The 25,130-nt window shown below is 39.7% G+C and overlaps 1 protein-coding gene across 23 annotated transcripts in view; it reads left to right on the plus strand.

Annotated features, from left to right (window-relative positions):
* The window catches only part of TAF1 (TATA-box binding protein associated factor 1), a 120,837-nt gene that overhangs the window by 1,476 nt on the left and 94,231 nt on the right, over positions 1-25,130 (plus strand). For 20 of the 23 annotated variants that reach the window (XR_009006674.1, XR_009006676.1, XR_009006677.1 and 17 more), the window contains exons 3-18: positions 6-122; positions 3,450-3,569; positions 4,699-4,940; positions 5,639-5,857; positions 6,248-6,466; positions 6,820-7,027; positions 8,585-8,761; positions 9,128-9,255; positions 9,349-9,456; positions 9,573-9,746; positions 10,189-10,362; positions 10,592-10,696; positions 12,821-13,021; positions 13,191-13,332; positions 13,743-13,873; positions 14,524-14,604. Coding sequence is in view for 17 of the 23 variants with exons in the window: in XM_057538306.1 (XP_057394289.1) it covers positions 6-122; positions 3,450-3,569; positions 4,699-4,940; positions 5,639-5,857; positions 6,248-6,466; positions 6,820-7,027; positions 8,585-8,761; positions 9,128-9,255; positions 9,349-9,456; positions 9,573-9,746; positions 10,189-10,362; positions 10,592-10,696; positions 12,821-13,021; positions 13,191-13,332; positions 13,743-13,873; positions 14,524-14,604 (2,546 nt within the window). In the remaining 6 variants the exon portion in view is untranslated. Of the gene's footprint in view, positions 1-5; positions 123-3,449; positions 3,570-4,698; positions 4,941-5,638; positions 5,858-6,247; positions 6,467-6,819; positions 7,028-8,584; positions 8,762-9,127; positions 9,256-9,348; positions 9,457-9,572; positions 9,747-10,188; positions 10,363-10,591; positions 10,697-12,820; positions 13,022-13,190; positions 13,333-13,742; positions 13,874-14,523; positions 14,605-25,130 lie in introns of those variants that run through there. The other 3 variants (XM_057538302.1, XM_057538310.1, XM_057538313.1) reach the window with 2 other exon arrangements.

Consider the following 25,130-nt stretch of genomic DNA (forward strand, 5'->3'; position numbering starts at 1 on the left):
TATAGGATGGATCAGGAGTACAGAAGATGCTGTGGACTATTCAGACATTAATGAGGTAGCAGAAGATGAAAGCCGAAGATACCAGCAAACAATGGGGACCTTGCAGCCCCTTTGCCATGCAGGTGATTCTTTGGTGCCATCAGTAAGAGCACTCCAGTACATTTTCTTGCTGTGTAGTCCAGTTTGTTTCTATCCAAGCTTTCTGTCATTGTTTCTGCTCTTTATGTCTTTGCTTCTCTCCCTTTGTCAGCTCAGTTCCAAGTAGCTGCTGTCCTCTTTTGTGTTCTGGGGCAGCGTTACTATACTCAGGCTTTTATTCCTCATACTGGTTAGTCCCAAATTCTTGGTGAATGCCAAATAAGGATGATAATTCTTTTCTCCTTATCATCTGGTATTTGAGTACCTATGGGGTTCACAGTACTGTTTTAGATGCTATTTAAACTCAGTCTTTGCCCTCAAGGAATTGGTAGTTCAAGAAAGATTAAGTATGCAATGTTGTATATAAACGAGCACATGTATATATCGGCTCAAATTCTGTTAATCACTCACTACCTGGGCGACACAGTGCGCTTAATGCTTGCTCACAACATAGGTTTTCCTCCTTGGTATAAGGTGCTACATTATAGAATCAAAATGTCAGAGTTTGAAGGGGTTTTAGTGGTTATTTATTCTTTACCTCCTCATAGATATGGAAACCTGGAACTTCAGAAAACTTTAATAAAATGTGGAACTTTATCAAAAGTTCTGTAGTTAGCTAGTGGCAGACCTTCTAATTCAGCATTTCAGTTTATTAGGCATTGAGCACCCGTTATGTCCTATAAACTGTGATAATAAAGTACAAAGATAATAAAATCCATTTTCTGATTTTTGAGGAGCTCGGCTCTGTAGTCTGGAACCTAGACTTGCTGATCCTAGTTCATTCTTTCCACTGCCCTATACTACCTTTCACTGTTTGGGACTTTGTGTGAAGTTGTTCACTGTTTATTCATTATCCACCTCTTTGAATTAGATTTCAGGCTGCTGAGAAGTATAGATAAAACCTTGGTAAAGAGCTGAACTTAGTTTCTTCAGAGCCAGTTAATAGATTTGGGTGCTTCTTATATAAAGAGAATTAACTGCACCACATACACAAGAAGTAACCTAGAAAAATAGAAGATACAGGCCTTACTTTCAGGGATATTGTTATCATTTGGGGAAGGTGAGATAAATGAATGCAAAACATAATTATTAATAATAAGAAGACATAAACTAGTTGCCAGCTCATATTTCTGTATAGAGTGTTATACTTAATTTTGAAGGGCTGCCAGACTAGCTAAGTCAAATAGCATAACTATTTGTTTGAGCACCCTGACGTAGGCTGAGGGGGAGGTGGTAGCAGCTCTGATTTTTCAGGGCATGTTGTAATTTTCAGTTTTGGATTTGTTGTCTTGGCTAGGGATGGTAAGGAAGAGGATAGTGAGCGGTTCTTAGTTGGGTTGTGTGAGCTGACCTCCTGGAAAAGGAGGATGCTGTATTTGATAGAGTCTCAGTAGTGTGGGAAGCTCATTTCCAAGTTCTCTTGTCCTCTGAGGGTACCTTTATCTATGCCCTTAGCTTCCTCCTTCCCTGGCATTGGCCCCTTCACACGGCTTGATTGATAAGGGTGTTTCTTTGGAATAATTAGAAGTAGATGGGGGTCATTAGAAGAGGCTTCATGGAGGTGAATTTTGAGCAAAATTTTGAAAGATAAGGTTTGATGAAGAGGACGCAGCAGGGTATTGTGGTTTGGAAACATGGCTTGCATAAAGGTTTGGAGATAGAAATAAGCAAGTAGTGTGCGGGGAATTGGCCAGCAGGTTTTCTTGGAAGGAGTGGAAAACAAACACCAAATAGTAAGAACCAACCATAGAGCAATTTGACAGCACCTTTATGTACACATTACTTGGGGTTTGCTGCCATAAAGAATTGTAAACTGATATAGATTGTTGAGTAAGAAGCAGGATGGTACAATGAAAAGAAGATGGACTTCGGAGTCAGAATGTCATAGGTTCAAGTCCCAACTCCATATTTAGTTTGACCCTGGGAAAGTTGCTCAGTCTCTGAGGCTTGGATTTCTCATTTGTAATAATCTGTCAGTTTTTTTCCTGCAGTAAGTGTATTAATACCTACCTCATTAATAGGACTTTGGTGGGAATTCAAGTTCATTATCACATGGTATGAAAGCACCTACATAGGACAGTGTCATGGTGGATGCTCCATAAATGTTAGTTGTTTTTCCTTCCTAAATGAAAATGAAAACTGATGCTTGTTGCTTTGGGGTTTTGATTAGAAAAAGGGTAAAGGAGCAGACTAACTTGGAGACAGTTCTTGTGGGCTAGATGTAAAGTTATCAAGGTCTGGAGTAGGGTGACAATTGTGGAAAATGATAGGCAGGGTCAGACTTGAGAGTTGCTGATAAAACATCGGTAGGACTTGGTGAGTGAGGAAGCGTGTTGGAAAGACACTTTGTTGTTAAACCAGGCTTGAATTCTGACTTTGTCACTTAAAACATGTATGACCCTAAGTCACTTCACTTCTGTATCTCAGAATAATTCCTACTTTGCAGCATTATTGGGAGGATTATAGGTAAAATAGCTAAAAGTACATGGCACATAATGGGAGCTCAGTGAATAGAAGTTGCTATAATGACTACTATTAATGATTGATTGGAAAAGGTGTGTTGGGGGTAAGAGATTGATGAAGGAGACAGGAGGCTAAAATCATAAGCTGGGAAAATGAGGATGGAGGTGGTATTGATAGTAACAAAAGGGAATTTAAAAGAGTTGAAGGATATTTCAGTGTGATATGAAATGCAGTTGTTGAATATATGAATGGAAAAGCTCTTCAGGCAGCAGAACATGCAGTGCAATTGTAGAGGGGCTAAGTCAGGGAAAGACATAACAGATTTGAGTTTAGTCTGGATAAAGGTGATTCTTTAGAAAGGGAATGGAGAGTGTATAGAGGAATAAAAGCAGAGTGTTCAGGACTAAGTATTGAGTGATGCCACTGGTTAAAGGGTAGTGAAAAGAATAACAGACTACAGAAGGTAGACAGAAAAAAATGTGTCAAAGACTTGGGAGGTGAGGAAAAAGTCCAGTCTTAAGCTGACAGAGGAAAGAAGAATGTTAAATTCAGTTATGAGATTGAGTAGCATGAAAATAAAGGAACAGGGTTTGACCAGGAGAAGGAGCAAAGGTTTTAAACAGTTCTTGGGAGCTTCCTAAATTCCTGTATGAGATATACATGGTGTTAACAGCACTTGGTGATATGGTGTCATCTCTTTCTGAAGGCAGAAGCTGCATCTGTTGTGTGTTCTCAAGGCATCTGCCTAGTTCTTCATGTGGTGCTTTAAATTCTTGAATGACAAGGGAGCTCAAGGCTGTTGTGTGACATTCTGGATATTGAGGAGATCACTTTCTTGGTTTTATTAGATTATGATGAGGATGACTATGATGCTGATTGTGAAGACATTGATTGCAAGTTGATGCCTCCTCCACCTCCACCCCCAGGGCCAATGAAGAAGGATAAGGACCAGGATGCTATTACCTGTGGTAAGTAGAGACTGTCTATTTTTGTCTAAGGAGCAAGTTCCATTCCTGATCCAAATTTTTGGCATGCTCATAGGGGGCTATCAAAATTAAGCTGCTAGGAAAAGACACAACTTCTAGAAGTGATTCATACAATTTTCAAATTTCAGTATTAAAGGGAAATTTTACTTTTAAAACATTTGACAACAGTATTTTAACATGCGCTCAAGAAAAAGTAGTTTAGGTCAGTGTGGTTCTCAAATCTGGCTGCCCATCAGCATCACCTCAAGTCTTTAAAAAAAATACAGATTTCTGACTCTCACCCTTGGAGAATGGAGAATCTGATTCAGAAGATCTGAGGTAGAGCTCAGGGATTTCAGAGAATTCCCCCAAGTAATTTCTGATGCAACTGATCTGTACTGGTATTTGGAAACTACTTGTTTAGATGACTCTCTTTAAAAGAAATGATTAAATAGGAAGGCACCTAGAATGTGTATAAGTCATTTAGAGCCAGCTGTCAGAGTCAGAGATTTCAAAGGCAGGGTCTTTAATGATCATCTCACCTATTCCTATGTCTGCAACAGCAGTAAGTAACCCTGTTCTAGGCTAGAAGATTGGGGAAGAGCAGTGTCTTTGATCTCCTGTATTTTGAGGCTTATGTCAACCTAAGTGTCTCCTATTAGAGTTTTAAGCCATTTCCTTCTTAGTCTGCAGGCTAAGTAGCATTTGGTAACTTTGTGGCATAGATCTTATTTTATGCTAAATAATTTCATTGCTACCCTGTGGGCTTAAAAAATCTCTCCAGTTTATGGGTCCCTGAATCGGACATGAGGCCTGACTGGTATAAAAGTGTTATGTAATTTTTCTATTGGTCACATTTCTTTAACCTAATATACTTACAGAAAGTAGTAAATGTAGTAATAGTGTTTGTTTTCTCTCATCACAACCCCAGGGTACCAGGTACAAGGTGAGTTGGGGATGGTGGGAGATAATGAGTTGGAATGAGTTTTCTGGGTTGCATACTAGTAATCTGGGTGCTTGGAACTGTATCCCCTGCCACTGAGCCATGCTTAAGCCTAGAGTGGGTGTTGGCTGAATTTGAGGAAATACGCTCACAGTTACATGCCAAAGGGGTTTCTCTTCCTTGTTGCAGTGTCTGAGGATGGAGAAGGCATCATCTTGCCCTCCATCATTGCCCCTTCCTCTTTGGCCTCAGAGAAAGTGGACTTCAGTAGTTCCTCTGACTCAGAATCTGAGATGGGACCTCAGGAAGCAACACAGGCAGAATCTGAGGATGGAAAGCTGACCCTACCATTGGCTGGGATTATGCAGCATGATGCCACCAAGCTGTTGCCGAGTGTCACAGAACTTTTCCCAGAATTTCGTCCTGGGAAGGTACTTTCTATGGAGAATGCCCACATTGCAAACCACTGCCCTCTTGTAGATACTGAGTTGTGTTGTTAAGATACTGAATACGGAATGGGTAGAATCTAAAGGTTTCCTTTTTTTAAGTTTTGTGCATTGATAGTACATGTGATTTATATAATTCTCATTAGAAGTTGTCCTTTCTGCTTTAAAAGAACTAGTCCAGGGGCTTTCCTGGTGGCGCAGTGGTTGAGAATCTGCCTGCCAATGCAGGGCACAAGGGTTCGAGCCCTGGTCTGGGAAGATCCCACATGCCGCGGAGCAACTGGGCCCGTGAGCCACAATTACTGAGCCTGCGCGTCTGGAGCCTGTGCTCCGCAACAAGAGAGGCCGCGATAATGAGAGGCCCGCGCACCGCGATGAAGAGTGGCCCCTGCTTGCCGCGACTAGAGAAAGCCCTCGCACAGAAACGAAGACCCAACACAGCCATAAATAAATAAATAAATAAATAAAAATTGTATAACTTAAAAAAAAAAATTTTAAAAGAACTAGTCCAAATTATTAAGGAGCACTTTACTTTCTTGGTAGATGTTATATATCTGAGTTCAGCATTTCTTGATCCCTCCCTCACAGTTGAGTAGAATCCTCAAGGGAGTTTCCAGACTCAGAGCTACTGTTTTCCTATCTGACATTGAGTCTCTGACATAGAAGCATGTTTTGTGTTCTAGGTGTTACGCTTCCTACGTCTTTTTGGACCAGGGAAGAATGTCCCATCTGTTTGGCGGAGTGCTCGGAGAAAGAGGAAGAAGAAGCACCGTGAACTAATACAGGAAGAGCAGATCCAGGAGGTGGAGTGCTCAGTAGAATCAGAAGTCAACCAGAAATCTTTGTGGAACTACGACTACGCTCCACCACCACCTCCAGAGCAGTGTCTCTCTGATGATGAAGTAGGCAAAGTAGAGATCTGGAATTAAGATCTAAGAGGGGAACAAATGAGTTCTCCCTAGCTTATGTCTAAATTGAAAATAATACCTTAGCAGGCAATGTCCTGTGCTGATTATCATTAAGTAATCACGATTTCAATCCCAGTGGCTGTCCCTTCCCTGTTGTAATAGAAAAGTATTGGGGGCAGGCAGATGGTGATACACTGATGAGTAGGAAAGTTGAATGATAGAGTATGCCATGATATACCTCCATTGTTTACATTCTAACTGCAGTCCTGTTCAAGAATCATCCTTATGGCTCCTCTAAGTTCCCCTCCTGCCTGTTAACTCCCTGTAGCCTTAGGGCATCTGGGATCAGGATATCTTCCTCCCCTCTACTTTATTCTGTTACAGATCACAATGATGGCTCCTGTGGAGTCCAAGTTTTCCCAGTCAACTGGAGATACAGATAAAGTGACAGACACCAAACCAAGAGTGGCTGAGTGGCGTTATGGTCCTGCTAGACTGTGGTATGATATGCTGGGTGTTCCTGAAGATGGCAGTGGGTTTGACTATGGCTTCAAACTGAGAAAGATGGAACTTGAACCTGTGATGAAATGTAGAATGATGGAGGTAAGTAACACTGGTATGTAAGAAAGGAATCACTGTGCCCAGAGCCCTATCAGTTTTACTTTACTTTTCAACTGGGGAGACACTAGGTAGGGTTTCCTTGGTGGGAGATTGAGGTGTCCAAGCCTTTTGTTTGGTGTGGTATATCACCCTGGCAACTTGGCCCCACTGCAAGGATTCTGTTTGTGAGATGAGTGCTGCGCCAGACTAGGAGTGGGAGGAGGCAGATACCCCTTCGTCATCAGGTTCTTCTCTCAAGTCAGAGACCACATTTGATGTATCTGTTGTGGGATTTGGAGTGGGAACTCTGACGAGTGACCATTCAGGGATTTGTTGTTCCTCTCCTGCTTGTGTAGGACTTCAGGAAACTTGAGGAAAGCAGTGGCACTGATCTTCTGGCTGATGAAAACTTCCTGATGGTGACACAGCTGCATTGGGAGGATGATATCATCTGGGATGGGGAGGATGTCAAACACAAAGGGACAAAACCACAGCGTGCAAGCTTGGCAGGCTGGCTTCCTTCCAGCATGACTAGGAATGCCATGGCTTACAATGTTCAACAAGGTGTGCATCTATGCCTGCTGTGTCCAGCACAAACTGTCCTTCATCTCAGTCATCTTAAGTAGGCTTAGCTGTGATCTTGGCTGCTGAGGGACAGTGAAATGTTTTGGATCTGAGCCCTGATTCTAGTCTGTAATGTTTTTTTTACACTGTTAATGAGCTAGGTTGGACTCTGATTTCTCATTAGAAAAATGTGAAAACTACTTTGAAGTTAAAGATCTTTCTGAACTGTAACAATGCTTTTATCTTTATAGTCTACTTTTGTTTCCAAAGGCCCTTTATCTTTATCATTCTAGAATTTGCTTTTTTCCTCCTTAAATACACGTGGACACTCAAAAAAGGTATGCTATGCTTAATGTAGAAAACTTTGAAGATACAGTACAGTGTCAAAAATCACTGGTAATCCTACCATCTAGAGACTATCAGCTTTAAGTTTTTGGTGTATTTTTCTTTCAGTTTTCTGTCTTTTGTGTGTATATAGCTGAGCTCATTCCTATAGGTACAATTTTACATGTTGTGTTTTTCACGTAATGTAATATTACTTTACGTCGTTTAAAGCTCTTCATAAAAATGTTTAATGACATGGGAAACTCATTTTAAATGGAAAAAAACCCCCAGATATGAAGAGGCATATTTGATACCCTGTTTGCATAAGTGAAAAAGAAAAACACACTATATAAACAGAAAGTTTACTAAAAGGGAATATACTATGGGATTCCCAGTGGTTCCTTCTAGTTTGTAAGATCACAAACAGCTTCACAGTTTTCTTTATACCTTTCCTGTATTTTCCAAATTTTCTTGAGTTAATCTGGATTTATTTTATAATTCAGAGGAAAACCAAAAATGTCTTCTAAATCTAAGAAATAGTTTTTTTTCTTTTTCCTTCCCTTCTATCTAAACACTTTATTAGTTACATAGCAGTCATACATGGATGTTTTCATAATTTACCAATAATTATTGTATTTTAAATATAATATATTTTACTACATTTATTGTTAGCATATTTTACCATCATTTATTACCATAATTTATTTAATCAGTCCGTTATTAAACATTTAGCTGTTTAAATTTTGACTATTATAAAAAAACACTGCAGTGAACATTTTTGTCTGCAACATTTTTTTTTTTTTAAGGTTAAATAAAAATCTATGGCTGTGTTGGGTCTTCGTTTCTGCGCGAGGGCTCTCTCCAGCCGCGGCAAGTAGGGGCCACTCCTCATCACGGTGTGTGGGCCTCTCACCATCGAGGCCTCTCTTGTTGTGGAGCACAGGCTCCAGACTCGCAGGCTCAGTAGTTGTGGCTCACGGGCCCAGTTGCTCTGTGGCACGTGGGATCCTCCCAGACCAGGGCTCGAACCCGTGTCCCCTGCATTGGCAGGCAGACTCTCAACCACTGCGCCACCAAGGAAGCCCTGCAACATTTTTAAAAGTACACTGTATCCACTAGGTTCCTTTTCAGTAGCCACATGAGTAACTACTAGCATTTGCTCCTTTTCCCTTTGCTAGAATTGAAGGGGGCATAAATGTTTTGTTTGTTATTGTTTCCTCATGTTTTGACTAGGTTTTGCAGCAACCCTGGATGATGACAAACCTTGGTACTCCATTTTTCCCATTGACAATGAGGAGCTAGTGTATGGACGCTGGGAGGACAATATCATTTGGGATGCTCAGGCCATGCCCCGGTTCCTGGAGCCTCCTGTTTTGACACTTGATCCCAATGATGAGAACCTCATTTTGGGTATGGTACTGGCTGGGTCAGTGTTTCTCCTCCATAATTGACAGCTTGTTCTGCTAATGTCTGGGGCAGGAGCAAATCAGAAGGGTTGGGAAGGTCAAGACTAGAAGCTTCTTGATAGCAGTTTGAGACAGCAAAGTTGTGGCTGTCAGTTTCTAGTATTTGTGTATTGTTTAGGGAAAACTCATAAGGTAGGAATGTTGGAAAGTAGTACCTTGGAGATGTCAGGAGTGTAGTTTGGTTGGAGTTAATCATAGACTAGAAGTGGTCTGGAGAAGGATGAGAAATCTGGTTAGGAATTGCAAAGGTGTCAGTAGGAAAGGTGAATCTTCAGGGATAACAACTCCAGGGTGACTTTTGTTTCCTCAGAAATTCCAGATGAAAAGGAAGAGGCTACTTCTAACTCTCCCTCCAAGGAGAGTAAGAAGGAATCATCTCTGAAGAAGAGTCGAATTCTGTTAGGGAAAACAGGAGTCATCAAGGAGGAACCACAGCAGGTCTGTGAAGGGAAAAGGGGTTTGGTGTTTAGAAGAACAAAGAAAGGTAATGGAGAAGGGTAGTCTGACTAAGGTTTGATGATGTATCATTAGAACATGTCTCAGCCAGAAGTGAAAGATCCATGGAATCTCTCCAATGATGAATATTACTACCCTAAGCAACAGGGTCTTCGAGGCACCTTTGGAGGAAATATTATCCAGGTAAAAGTAGCATTTTTTCTGTGGTGAATGGGAACCACTGCTTTCTTCTGATGGAGGATATGGGTAAATCTTGCCTAGGCTGGAGTTTAATTTGAACCCTTATATTTCTGTCTTAGCACTCAATTCCTGCTGTGGAATTACGGCAGCCCTTCTTTCCCACCCACATGGGGCCCATTAAACTACGGCAGTTCCATCGCCCACCTCTGAAGAAGTACTCTTTTGGGGCACTATCTCAGCCAGGTCCCCACTCAGTCCAGCCCTTGCTAAAGCACATCAAAAAGAAGGCTAAGGTTGGTTATCTTGGTTAGAAGAAAACAGCTATAAAAGACATTGGAGTACAAATGGGGGAGATGGACTGGATATTAGATGATACTAGGAAATTATTTATTTTCTTAGATGTGATAGAATGTTATTGTGGTTATTTAGGAGAATGTCCTTGGGAGACGCATGTGAAAATGCTGTGAAGTGCCATGGTAACTGCAACTTTGAAAAACGGTTCAGCAAAATCTATTGAGAGATAGTTACAGATAAAACAAATATGGCAAAATGTAAAGTTACATCTAAGTGGTGGGATAATAGGTGTTCATAGTTTTGACTTTATGTTTGACAATTTTTGCTATGAAGTTGGAAAAAAAAAAGGCAAGTAAAAGTTTTTGATGTCTCAGTGAACAACATCACTCTGTAATTATTGTCCTGTCAGTAGCTGTACCGTATTGTCTTTGTTCTCGGCAGATGAGAGAACAAGAGAGGCAAGCTTCAGGTGGTGGAGAGATGTTTTTCATGCGCACACCTCAGGACCTCACAGGCAAAGATGGAGATCTTATTCTTGCAGAATATAGTGAGGAAAATGGACCATTAATGATGCAGGTTGGCATGGCAACCAAGATTAAAAACTACTATAAGCGGGTGAGTCTGCTCAGAAAATCTTTGTTGTTAGTATAGCTGTAGTTAAATATCCAGTGATCATATGTGAACGTGTATTTTGTTATTTTATACTAGAAATTTATTGGGAGGAAGGAATGATACCCATTTTGCAGGTAGTACTATTAGTAGAATGCTATGCTCATAGAATATTTTGTGTAGGCTTATTGATTATATTCTGGGATAATAACTGGGTCTGCTGCATTCCTTATAGAAACCCGGAAAAGATCCCGGAGCCCCAGATTGTAAATATGGAGAAACTGTTTACTGCCATACATCTCCTTTTCTAGGCTCACTCCATCCTGGACAATTACTTCAGGTGAGGAATTATTTCCTGTTGTAACTCTTTCCTAAGGAAATTGACAGATGAGGAGCTAGTCAGCCCGGAAAGGACCAATTCTAGTTGATTGAGATACTATTTATACATCAAGTATGGGAAAGAGCAATATAAACTAAAAATGATTATAATCCAAAAATTTTTTGCATCTTTTTATTGAAACTGGCTCCTTATTATGTTATTCAGTAAGTTAAATTTGAAATAGTTTTTTGAAAATACATAGTGGTAAGAAGTCCAGAAACATCTGGGTGGCATAGGGAAGTCAACCTGGGATTAATAATTTACTATAGGGACTTCCCTGGTGGTCCAGTGGTTAAGACTTCACCTTCCAATGCAGGGGTTGCAGGTTCGATCCCTGGTTGGGGAGCTAAGATCCCACATGCCTCAGGGCCAAAAAACCAAAACATAAAACAGAAGCAGTATTGTAACAAATTCAATAAAGGCTTTAAAAGTGGTCCACATTAAAAAAAAAATCTTAAAAAAAAAATTTACTATAGTTAATTTATGAATGTTTAATTTGTATGTGTAAGATGGGTATGTTTTGATTATAGTAGTCGTGGTCATTTTGAGTATTGAACCACCCTGAACTGTGCTACTTACAGTCCCCAGCTGTAGTGAAATGGTTTTTTCCCCTCTTTGTTCTGATGGGTATAGAGATGCCCTCTGCTAACCTAGCTTTTACATATTTTGTTAAGGGAAGGTACAGAGGTCCACAAATGATGTGAGGAAATCTTTAGCACTCTTCTACCTTGTTCCCCCCCCACTCCCGCCCCACTTCATTTCTCTTGGCAATCTTAACCATTTTACCTGCTCTTGTACCTACTTGATTCCATTGTTTCTATTGCTTATTCTCTTAAAACATCTACAAAGCACATTGTTGTTTTATCCTTTACATCTGTAGTCCATTTCCCACCAAATTTTGAGTATCACCTTCATACTGTTCCTGGAGTTCCTATCCCTGTAACTTGCTATTGAGATTTTCTACCAGTCCATCCCCTTCTTTTGTGGCTACTTTTGTAGTCTCTCAGAGAGATCCCTTTTTACCTTCTCCTGTAACTCTTTTCCACATTTAGAATTTTCTTTCCACACCTATCTATTGAAGATCCTCTCTCTTTTCTACTTTTCTGATTTTTTTGAGAAGTCTTTCCTTAGAATCACAGGTTCTTGTGATAGTTGATCCTCATCTGGCTGCTACTTAAACAAGCTCAAATGTTTCTGTCCTGCATGTTTGGTCTGTCTTTTCTAGCACACTTTCTAATTCATTAGTTGTTTTTGTTGTTTTATTTTTTTATTAATTTACTTAACAAATGTTTTGATCTCACATATTATGTCAAGGGCTATGCTAGGTCTAGGGTAGTAGTATGGTACTTGTTAGTTTATAAAGTGATTTTCATATGTAATCTTTATAGCAATCGTGTGAGGTATAGGCGTTTTAAATATCTCCATTTTGTAGATGAGGAAAATTAAGCTCATAGATATTAAGTAATTTATCTGACACCATACAGTGAGTAGCAGAGCCAGTGTCATCTGAATCCAAATCCTGTAATTTCCCCCACTACTGACTCTTTTTTTTTTTTTTAACAACTTTGCAGTTTTTTTTAAATTAATTAATTAATTATTTATTTATTTATGGCTGTGTTGGGTCTCCGTTTCTGTGCGAGGGCCCTCTCCAATTGCGGCAAGCGGGGGCCTCTCTTCATCGCGGTGCGCGGGCCTCTCACCATCACGGCCTCTCCTGTTGCGGAGCACAGGCTCCAGACGCGCAGGCTCAGTAATTGTGGCTCACGGGCCCAGTTGCTCCGCGGCATGTGGGATCCTCCCAGACCAGGGCTCGAACCCGTGTCCCCTGCATTGGCAGGCAGACTCTCAACCACTGCGCCACCAGGGAAGCCCCCCACTACTGACTCTTAAAGGTAGCCAGTGGGTAAAAAATTATCTGTCTAATCCCATTTGATATTCCATGTTATAATTTGTTTATGTTATTCGATACACCTTAGATGGCATAATGGGGATAGAGAGCAAACAAGCTTGATTTTCCTTTCTCATTAGTTTACTAAATTTCCAGGGTTTCTCTGTATATAACTTTTGTGTTTTTATTTTTGTTAGGCATTTGAGAACAATCTTTTTCGTGCTCCAATTTATCTTCATAAGATGCCAGAAACTGACTTCCTTATCATTCGCACAAGACAAGGTTACTATATTCGAGAATTAGTGGATATTTTTGTGGTTGGACAGCAGTGCCCCTTGTTTGAAGTTCCTGGGCCCAACTCCAAAAGGGCCAATACACATATTCGAGACTTTCTCCAAGTAAGAATGAGAGGATAGGGACGGGGTCTGAGTGTACGTAAAAGGATATGTGGATTTGGGGGCACACCAGGAAAGATCAAAACACATAGGGGATTAGCAGGGGAATGGGCCCTGGGGAGGACTTTTATCCTTACTTTGCCAAATAAAAAAAATTCGGTTTGTTGGGCAGGTTTTTATTTACCGCCTGTTCTGGAAGAGTAAAGATCGGCCACGGCGGATCCGAATGGAAGATATAAAAAAAGCCTTTCCTTCCCATTCAGAAAGCAGCATCCGGAAGAGGCTAAAGCTCTGCGCTGACTTCAAACGCACAGGTCATCAGTTGTGACTGATTATATGTCCTCTCTGCCTCTCTCCAAGAAAGGAATTAGGGCTTCCAGTTAAAAGGATAAACATACAGTTAATAAAATAGAAAAAAATAATAAAGTCATCAAAAGGAGGTAGCAAATCTAATTATGGAGGCTCTGATTACTATTTAATTTTTTTTTTTTTTGCTATTTAATCTTGCCTGTCAGGAAATTCAGTGTGATTGTTGGATGTCTTACGTGAGATGTAGGAAACCTAGCAGCAGGGCTTTTCTTTGCCAGACAGTCAGGCTAACTGTGGCTAGGCCTGATACCTTCTAGGACATTGCCTAGTTCAGTCTTGTTTTGCCATCCCTGTTGGCTGTCAATGAAAGGGCCTTTGGGATTCAGAATGGTCTCATTTTCTCTATTTTTTCTAGGCATGGACTCAAACTGGTGGGTGCTGAAGTCTGATTTTCGTTTACCAACTGAGGAGGAGATCAGGGCTATGGTGTCTCCAGAGCAGTGCTGCGCTTATTATAGCATGATAGCTGCAGAGCAGCGGCTGAAGGTGAACACCTTCCTCTTAGGCAGTACTTATGCCTATGGGTTTTTTTCAGAGAGATGAGGATGAAGACTTTTCTCACTGGCTTACGAATGATGGTTACTAGATTATTACCAATTATTTATAAAGTCAAACTGTATGATGTACTCTGTGTACATCAGTTCTGGGGTAAACTGCATTGTAGCTAAATACCAGTGGGAAGGCTTAGTGAGGGACTTAGGGCATATTGTTTTGCTTTGAAAATGGTTGCTCATTCATTTGGGTGGTGGTTTTAATCTCTGTTCTTTGTAAGACAGGTGTGTTAGCAGGGAGAGTACTTCTTAGTTGTTTTCCATAGCCTTCCAGGTGGGCAGAGATGATGATGGTGCTGGACATGTGGTTTAGAGAAGCATAATGTCCTTATCAGGCCAAAATAGGAAAGATCTAGCTGGGGTGGGATAGCACAGCTCTGTCCCACTGAGTTAATGAGCATCTCTATTTCGCTTCCTTATGGGCCTTAACTATCCACATGTATTAGCCTAAGGATGTAGAATGGTGATAGGTACACCTAAGACTTTACAGAATCCATTCTTTATGCAAAATGGGCTTTGGTGTTCTGTACTTGGTATTCATTGAAACTTGTGCTTTGTCTTACGCATGGATTTGTCCTCTTCCAGGATGCTGGCTATGGTGAGAAGTCCTTTTTTGCTCCAGAAGAAGAAAATGAAGAAGATTTCCAGATGAAGATTGATGATGAGGTACAGCTTTAATCTTTATTAGTACATCCCATTTATCCTTTTTTTAAAAAACAGCTTTATTGAGATGATTGACATACAATAAACGGCACATGTTTAAAGTGTACTATTTGGTACGTTTTGTTGTATGTTTATACCTGTGAAATTGTCGTGACAAGATAATGAGTGTATCTGTCACCCCCAAAAGTTTCTTCGTGCCTCTTTGAAATCCCTTTCTCCTCTCTCCTCCCTTCTCTCTACCCTCCCTGTCCCTTGACAACCACTGATGTGCTTCCTGTCACTATAGATTAGTTTGCACTTTTTAGAATTTTAGATAAATGGAATCATACAGTTACATGTACTCTTTTTTTTTAATTGGTAAAATACATACACAAAATTTACCATCTTAACCTTTAAGTGTGTAGTCAGTAGTGTTAAGTACATTCACACTGTTATACAACCAGTCTCCAGAACTCTTTCCATCTTGCAAAACTGAAGCTCTATTACCCATTAAACAGTAATTCCCCATTTTTCCCTCCCCCAGCCCCTGGCAACCACCATTTTACTTTCTGTCCCTATGAATTTTACTACTTTAGGTACTTCACCTAAGTGGAATCATACAGTATTTGTTTTTATATCACTGATTTATTTCATCTGGGATAATATTCTTAAGGTTCATTCAGGTTGTAGCATGTGTCAGAATTTCCTTCCTTTTTTTTTTTTTGAGAGTTTTTGTTTTGTTTTTTATAATCTTTGGCTGTGTTGGGTCTTTGTTGCTGCACGCAGGCTTTCTCTAGTTGTGGCGAGCGGGGGCTACTCTTCGTTGCGGAGTGCGGGCTTCTGTTGTTGCAGAGCACGGGCTCTAGGCGTGCGGGCTTCAGTAGTTGTGGCGCATGGGCTCTAGAGCGCAGGCTCAGTAGTTGTGGCGCATGGGCTTAGTTGCTCCACGGCATGTGGGATCTTCCCGGACCAGGGCTCGAACCCGTGTCCCCTGCATTGCCAGGCAGATTCTTAACCACTGTGCCACCAGGGAAGCCCTTCCTTCCTTTTTAAGGCTGAATAATATTCTGTGATATGTATACACACACACATATACCATGGAATATTATTTTGGTTATCCATTTATCCATTGATGGACATTTGCATTGTTTCCACCTCTTGGCTGTTGTGAATACTGCTGCTATGAACATGGGTGAGCAAATATCTCTTCAAGACCTTGCTTTCAATTCTTTTGCATATATACCCAGAAATGGAATTACTGGATCATATGATAATTCTATTTTTATCAATAGTTTTTTGAGGAACCTCCATAATGTTTTTCAAAGCATCTGCACTGTTTTACATTCCTATCAATGATGTATAAGACTTCCAACATCCCCACACTTTCGTCAGCATTTGTTATTTATTGTTTTTTTGATAAGTAGCTATCTCAATGGGTGTGAGGTGGTATCTTAGTGTGGTTTTGATTTGCATTTCCCTGATGATTAGTGTCTTTTCATGTGCTTGTTGGCCATTTGTATGCCTTATTTTGAGAAATGTCTGTTCAAGCCCTTTGCCCATTTTTGAATTGGGTTGTTTGCTTTTTGTGGTTGCGTTGCAGGAGTTATATATTCTGGGTGTTAACCTCTTTTCAGATATATGTTATGCAAATATTTTCTCCCATTCCATAGGTTGCCTTTCACTCTGTTGTGTCCTTTGTTGCTGAGAAATTTTAAATTTTGATGTAGTCCAGTTTACCTAATTTTACTTTTGTCGCTTGTGCTTTTGGTTCCATATCCAGGAGATCATTGCCAGATCCAGTGTCGGGAAGCTTTTCCCCTGTCTTTTCTTCTAAGAGTTTTACATTGTTAGTTCTTACATTTCAGTGTTTGTCCCATTTTGAGTTAATTTTTCTTTATGGCGTAAAGTAAAGGTCCACCTTCATTATTTTGTACATGGGTATTCTATTTTCCCAGCACCATTTGTTGAAAGTGTAAATTTTTTCTTGTCTGTGTTCTTCACTCTAATTATGTTGAGATTCATCCAGGTGGTTGTGTGTATTAATAGTTTGTTCCTTTTATTGCTGCGTAGTATACCACAGTATGGATGTACTACAGTTTGTTTAATCACCTGTCAAAGGGCATTTTGGTTGTTCCCAGTTTTTGGCTATTATGAATAAAGCTGCCTTAAATATCCATGTATAAATCTTTATATGGACATACATTTTTTTTGGCGGGGGGGTAAATACCTAGAAGTGAAATTGCTGGGTTGTATGGTAACTCTGTTTTACCTTTGGAGGAACTACCAGACTTTTCCACAGTGGCTACACCATCTACATTCCTACTAGCAGTGTATGAGGGTTCCAGTGTTCCAACATCCTTATCAACACTTGTTATTTTCTATTTATTATTATTGCTGTTATTATTATTGCCCGCAATATAGTGGGTGTGAAGTGGTCTGTCATTGCAGTTTTATTTTTATTTTTTTTTTATTTTTATTTTTTCACACACACACATTGTATTTTATTTTTACAAGAGATGAGTAGACTGACACCAAGCATTGTACATGGATGACCACAACAAAAGCAACAATGATTGCAATTACCAAACATGAAACACACTCATACTATGTCATAATATTGACATTCAGTCCAGTAATCCTCCAATGTAACAGCTCCTTTACTTTGCAGTGAAAATTGATTTGTATATTCTTTGCCTCTGAGTCCTTGTGGGATTTTTTCTTTTTTTAAAATTCAGACAGAAAGTCACAAAAATTATACTCATCCTCATCAGTTCACTCAGTCCCATGTGATTAATTTTTTTTTCATCTTGATCTTTTGTTAGCACTTTTATGAGTTCATCAGTTTTTCATTAGAGTTCTGAAAATGCTTATTCATTCAGTTCAGCAGTACAGTGAGTTACCAGAAACCTGTACTTGTCAGAGTCTTTTCCATGAATTTTTTGAAGATGAAACCCTTTTATAGGAACATATTTGCAAAAGCATCAGAGTACACCCAGAACTGTCTGTAAATGACAAAAGACTTAAAAATGACCACAGTTAAAGATTTGATGGGGGCTTCCCTGGTGGCACAGTGGTTGAGAATCTGCCTGCTAATGCAGGGGACACGGGTTCGAGCCCTGGTCTGGGAGGATCCCACATGCCGCGGAGCAACTGGGCCCGTGAGCCACAGCTACTGAGCCTGCGCGTCTGGGGCCTGTGCTCTGCAACAAGAGAGGCCGCGACAGTGAGAGGCCCGCGCACCGCGATGAGGAGTGGCCCCTGCTCGCCGCAACTAAAGAAAGCCCTCGCACAGAAACGAAGACCCAACACAGCCAAAAATAAATAAATAAATAAATTAATTAATTAAAAAAAAAGATTTGATGAAAGTTCATAATAATGCAGTTGACAAGAAAATTAGTTATTTCTGAGATATACATTTTAAAGTAATAACTAGGATTATTACTTATAACATTATACCAGAACATATAAGATTTTTAGAAATTTCATGTAATGTCTAAAACATTTATATTAACATATTTCCATACAAATACAAATATAAGATTTTTAGAAATTTCATGTAATGTCTGAAACATTTATATTAACATATTTCCATACAAATAACCCAATGAAAGTTTAGTATTGGTTGTTTTGTTTGTTTGTTTTTTTATACTGCAGGTTCTTATTAGGCATCAATTTTATACACATCAGTGTATATATGTCAATCCCAATCGCCCAATTCAGCACACCACCATCCCCACCCCACCGCAGTTTTCCCCCCTTGGTGTCCATATGTCCGTTCTCTACATCTGTGTCTCAACTTCTGCCCTGCAAACCGGCTCATCTGTATCATTTTTCTAGGTTCCACATACATGCATTAATATACGATATTTGTTTTTCTCTTTCTGACTTACTTCACTCTGTATGACAGTCTCTAGACCCATCCACTTCTCAACAAATGACTCAATTTCGTTCCTTTTTATGGCTGAGTAATATTCCATTGTATATATGTACCACAACTTCTTTATCCATTCGTCTGTTGATGGGCATTTAGGTTGCTTCCATGACCTGGCTATTGTAAATAATGCTGCAATGAACATTTGGGTGCATGTGTCTTTTTGAATTATGGTTTTCTCTGGGTATATGCCCAGGAGTGGGATTACTGGATCATACGGTAAATCTATTTTTAGTTTTTTAAGGAACCTCCATATAGTTCTCCATAGTGGCTGTATCAATTTACATTCCCACCAACAGTGCAAGAGGGTTCCCTTTTCTCCACACCCTCTCCAGCATTTGTTGTTTGTAGATTTTCTGATGATGCCCATTCTAACTGGTGTGAGGTGATACCTCATTGTAGTTTTGATTTGCATTTCTCTAATAATTAGTGATATTGAGCATCTTTTCATGTGCTTCGTGGCCGTCTGTACGTCTTCTTTGGAGAAATGTCTATTTAGGTCTTCTGCCCATTTTTGGATTGGGGTGTTTGTTTCTTTAATATTGAGCTGAATGAGCTGTTTATATATTTTGGAGATTAATCCTTTGTCCGTTGATTCGTTTGCAAATATTTTCTCCCATTCTGAGGGTTATCTTTTTGTCTTGTTTATGGTTTCCCTTGCTGTGCAAAAGCTTTGAAGTTTCATTAGGTCCCATTTGTTTATTTTTGTTTTTACTTCCATTCCTCTAGGAGGTGGGTCAAAAAAGATCTTGCTGTGATTTATGTCAAAGAGTGTTCTTCCTATGTTTTCCTCTAAGAGTTTTATAGTGTCCAGTCTTACATTTAGGTCTCGAATCCATTTTGAGTTTATTTTTGTATATGGTGTTAGGGAGTATTCTAATTTCATTCTTTTACATGTAGCTGTCCAGTTTTCCCAGCACCACTTATTGAAGAGACTGTCTTTTCTCCATTGTATATCTTTGCCTCCTTTGTCATAGATTAGTTGGCCATAGGTGCGTGGGTTTATCTCTGGGCTTTCTATCCTGTTCCATTGATCTATGTTTCTGTTTTTGTGCCAGTACCATATTGTCTTGATTCCTGTAGCTTTGTAGTATAGTCTGAAGTCAGGGAGTCTGACTCCTCCAGCTCCGTTTTTTTCCCTCAAGATTGCTTTGGCTATTCGGGGTCTTTTGTGTATCCATACAAATTTTAAGATGATTTGTTCTAGTTCCGTAAAAAATGCCATTGGTAATTTGATAGGGATTGCATTGAATATGTAGATTGCTTTGGGTAGTAGAGTCATTTTCACAATGTTGATTCTTCCAATGGAAGAACATGGTATATCTCTCCATCTGTTGGTATCATCTGTAATTTCTTTCATCAGTGTCTTATAGTTTTCTGCATACAGGTCTTTTGTCTCCCTAGGTAGGTTTATTCCTAGGTATTTTATTCTTTTTGTTGCAATGGTAAATGGGAGTGTTTCCATAATTTCTCTTTCAGATTTTCCATCATTAGTGTATAGGAATGCAAGAGATTTCTGTGCATTAATTTTGTATCCTGCAACTTTACCATATTCATTAATTAGCTCTAGCAGTTTTCTGGTGGCAGTTTTAGGATTCTCTATGTATAGTATCATGTCATCCGCAAACAGTGACAGTTTTACTTTTTCTTTTCCAATTTGTATTCCTTTTATTTCTGTTTCTTCTGTGATTGCCGTGGCTAGGACTTCCAAAACTATGTTGAATAATAGTGGTGAAAGTGGACATCCTTGTCTCGTTCCTGATCTTAGAGGAAATGCTTTCAGTTTTTCACCATTGAGAATGATGTTTGCTGTGGGTTTGTCATATATGGCCTTTATTATGTTGAGGTAGGTTCCCTCTATGCCCACTTTCTGGAGAGTTTTGATCATAAATGGGTGTTGAATTTTGTCAAAAGCTTTTCTGCATCTATTGAGATGATCATATGGTTTTCATTCTTCAATTTGTTAATATGGTGTATCACATTGATTGATTTGCGTATATTGAAGAATCCTTGTATCCCTGGGATAAATCCCACTTGATCGTGGTGTATGATCCTTTTAATGTGTTCTTGGATTCTGTTTGCTAGTATTTTGTTGAGGATTTTTGCATCTATATTCATCAGTGATATTGGTCTGTAATTTTCTTTTTTTATAGTATCTTTGTCTGGTTTTGGTATCAGGGTGATGGTGGCCTCATAGAATGAGTTTGGGGGTGTTCCTTCCTCTGCAATTTTTTGGAAGAGTTTGCGAAGAATGGGTTTTAGCTCTTCTCTAAATGTTCGATAGAATTCACCTGTGAAGCCATCTGGTGCTGGGCTTTTGTTTGTTGCAAGATTTTTTATCACAGTTTCAATTTCAGTGCTTCTGATTGGTCTGTTCATATTTTCTGTTTCTTCCTGGTTCAGTCTTGGAAAGTTACACCTTTCTAAGAATTTGCCCATTTCTTCCAGGTTGTCCATTTTATTGGCATAGAGTTGCTTGTAGTAGTCTCTTAGGATGCTTTGTATTTCTGCGGTGTCTGTTGTAACTTCTCCTTTTTCATTTCTAATTTTATTGATTTGAGTCCTCTCCCTCTTTTTCTTGATGAGTCTGGCTAATGGCTTATCAATTTTATCTTCTCAAGGAACCAGCTTTTAGTTTTATTGATGTTTGCTATTGTTTTCTTTGTTTCTATTTCATTTATTTCTGCTCTGATCTTTATGATTTCTTTCCTTCTACTAACTTTGGGTTTTGTTTGTTCTTCTTTCTCTAGTTTCTTTAGGTGTAAAGTTAGATTGTTTACTTGAGATTTTTCTTGTTTCTTGAGGTAGGCTTGTATAGCTATAAACTTCCCTCTTAGAACTGCTTTTGCTGCATCCCATAGGTTTTGGGTCGTCTGTGTTTTCATTGTCATTTGTCTCTAGGTATTTTTTGATTTCCTCTTTGATTTCTTCAGTGATCTCTTGGTTATTTAGTAACGTATTGTTTAGCCTCCATGTGTTTGTGTTTTTTACGTTTTTTTCCCTGTAATTCACTTCTAATCTCATAGCATTGTGGTCAGAAAAGATGTTTGATATGATTTCAATTTTCTTAAATTTACTGAGGCTTGACTTGTGACCCAAGATGTGATCTATCCTGGAGAATGTTCCGTGCGCACTTGAGAAGAACGTGTAACCTGCTGTTTTTGGATGGAATGTCCTATAAATATCAATTAAATCTATCTGGTCTGTTGTGTCATTTAAAGCTTCTGTTTCCTTATTTATTTTCATTTTGGATGATCTGTCCATTGGTGTAAGTGAGGTGTTAAAGTCCCCCACTATTATTGTGTTACTGTCAATTTCCTCTTTTATAGCTGTTAGCAGTTGCCTTATGTATTGAGGTGCTCCTATGTTGGGTGCATATATATTTATAATTGTTATATCTTCTTCTTGGATTGATCCCTTGATGATTATGTAGTGTCCTTCCTTGTCTCTTGTAACATTCTTTATTTTAAAGTCTATTGTATCTGATATGAGTATAGCTACTCCAGCTTTCTTTTGATTTCCATTTGCATGGAATATCTTTTTCCATCCCCTCACTTTCAGTCTGTATGTTTCCCTAGGTCTAAAGTGGGTCTCTTGTAGACAGCATATATATGGGTCTTGTTTTTGTATCCATTCAGCAAGCCTGTGTCTTTTGGTTGGAGCATTTAATCCATTCACGTTTAAGGTAATTATCGATATGTATGTTCCTATGACCATTTTCTTAATTGTTTTGGGTTTGTTTTTGTAGAGTCCTTTTCTTCTCTTGTGTTTCCCACTTAGAGAAGTTCCTTTAACTTTTGTTGTAGAGCTGGTTTGGTGGTGCTGAATTCTCTTAGCTTTTGCTTGTCTTTAAAGCTTTTGATTCCTCCATCGAATCTGAATGAGATCCTTGCCGGGTAGAGTAATCTTGGTTGTAGGTTCTTCCCTTTCATCACTTCAAGTATATCATGCCACTCCCTTCTGGCTTGTAGAGTTTCTGCTGAGAAATCAGCTGTTAACCTTATGGGAGTTGCCTTGTATGTTATTTGTCGTTTTTCCCTTGCTGCTTTCAATAATTTTTCTTTGTCTTTAATTTTTGCCACTTTGATTACTATGTGTGTCGGTGTGTTTCTCCTTGTGTTTATCCTGTATGGGACTCTCTGCGCTTCCTGGACTTGGGTGGCTATTTCCTTTCCCATGTTAGGGAAGTTTTCGACTATAATCTCTTCAAATATTTTCTCTGGTCCTTTCTCTCTCTCTTCTTCTGGGACCCCTATAATACGAATGTTGTTGCGTTTAATGTTGTCCCAGAGGTCTCTTAGGCTGTCTTCATTTCTTTTCATTCTTTTTTCTTTATTCTGTTCTGCAGCAGTGAATTCCACCATTCTGTCTTCCAGGTCACTTATCCGTTCTTCTGCCTCAGTTATTCTGCTATTGATTCCTTGTAGTGTAGTTTTCATTTCAGTTATTGTATTGGTCATCTCTGTTTGTTTGTTCTTTAATTCTTCTAGGTCTTTGTTAATCATTTCTTGCATCTTCTCAATCTTTGCCTCCATTCTTATTCCGAGGTCCTGGATCATCTTCACTATCATTATTCTGAATTCTTTTTCTGGAAGGTTGCCTATCTCCACTTCATTTAGTTGTTTTTCTGGGGTTTTTTTCTTGTTCCTTCATCTGGTATATAGCCCTCTGCCTTTTCATCTTTTCTGTCTTTCTGTGAATGTGGTTTTTGTTTCAGAGGCTGCAGGATTGTAGTTTTTCTTGCTTCTGCTGTCTGCCCTCTGGTGGTTGAGGCTATCTAAGAGGCTTAATGGGAGGCTCTGGTGGTGGGTAGAGCTGACTGTTGCTGTGGTGGTCAGAGCTCCGTAAAACTTTAATCCACTTGACTGTTGATGGGTGGGGCTGGGTTCCCTCCCTGTTGGTTGTTTTGCCTGAGGCAACCCAACACTGGAGCCTACCTGGGCTCTTTGGTGGGGTTAATGGCAGACTCTGGGAGGGCTCACGCCAAGGAGCACTTCCCAGAACCCCCGCTGCCAGTGTCCTTGTCCCCACGGTGAAACAGAGCCACCCCCCGCCTCTGCAGGAGACCCCCGAACACCAGCAGGTAGGTCTGGTTCAGTGTCCCCCAGGGTCACTGCTCCTTCCCCTGGGTCCCGATGCGCACACTACTTTGTGTGTGCCCTCGAAGAGTGGGGTCTCTGTTTCCCCCATTCCTGTCGAAGTCCTGCAATCAATTCCCACTAGGCTTCAAAGTCTGATTCTCTAGGAATTCCTCCTCCCGTTTCCGGACCCCCAGGTTGGGAAGCCTGACGTGGGGCTCAGAACCTTTACTCCAGTGGGTGGACTTCTGTGGTATAAGTGTTTGCCAGTCTGTGAGTCTCCCACCCAGCAGTTATGGGATTTGATTTTACTCTGATTGCGCCCCTCCTACCATCTCACTGTGGCTTCTCCTCTGTCCTTGGACGTGGGGTATCCTCCTTGGTGAAGTCCAGTGTCTTCCTGTCAATTATTGTCCAGCAGCCAGTTGTGATTCTGGTGCTCTCGCAAGAGGGAGTGAGAGCACGTCTTTCTACTCCGCCATCTTGGTTAATCCTCCTGTCATTGCTGTTTTAATTTGCATTTCCCTGATAGCTAAAGATGTTGAGCATCTTTCTATGTGCTTATTTATCATCCAGTTATCTTCTTTGGTTGAGGGTCTGTATCTCTTTTGCCCATTTTTATTTTTAATTAGTTGTTTGTTTTCTTCTAAAGTTTTGAGAGTTCTTTATGTATTCTAGGTCCGAGTTCTTTATTAGGTACGTGATTTACAAAGATTTTCCTCCCAATCTGAGGCTTGTGTTTTAATTGTCTTAGCAGTGTCTTATGAAGAGCTGAAGTCTAACTTGTAAATCTTCTCCTTTGTTGCTTGTGGTTTTGGTGTTATATGTAAGATATTTTAATCTAACTCAGGGTTGCAAAGTTTTTTTCTTATATTTTCTTCTAAAGGTTTTATTGTTTTAGATCTTATGGTTAGATCCATTTTGAGTTAATTTTTGTTTAGGGTGCAAGGTGTAGATTAAGGTTCATTTTTTTTGCATATGAATGTCCAGTTATTCTAGTACCATTTGTCAAAAAATTAAATGATCTTTTAAAACAAAAATTTGGTCATATCACTCTCTTGCCCAAAGACTTCCTTTGGGTCCTAATTTCTTTTAGGAAGAAATCCTTAACATGATTCATAAGGCTCTACATGATTTTGGTCTTGTATTGTAATACAACTCTCACCTCCTCTTCATCTGTCACTGCCCATCTTATACTCTTAAGCTCCAAACATACTGAAGTTCATTCAGTTCCCTTAATTTCTTTCTGCTGTCTTCTAGGATTTTGCAACTGCTATTCCTTCTGCCTAGAATGTTTTCTCTCCACTCCTCTGTCATCTGGCTTTCATCTACAAGTTATATTCTCCTGGAAGCTTTCCCCGACTCTTGCCCTCACTCCCACCCTTCATTCAGATTGGATCACCATCCTTTCCTTCTTTGTGTACATACAGCACTTTTTACTTTCCTATCATGGCACTGATCATGCAGTATTGAATTTGTTGGTTTATTTATCTCTCCCTCACTAACATGAGGTCCTTGAGAAAGTAGTGCTTGACATGTGG

Source organism: Balaenoptera acutorostrata, chromosome X (genome assembly GCF_949987535.1).
Source record: "Balaenoptera acutorostrata chromosome X, mBalAcu1.1, whole genome shotgun sequence".
Classification (NCBI taxonomy): Eukaryota; Metazoa; Chordata; class Mammalia; order Artiodactyla; family Balaenopteridae; genus Balaenoptera; species Balaenoptera acutorostrata.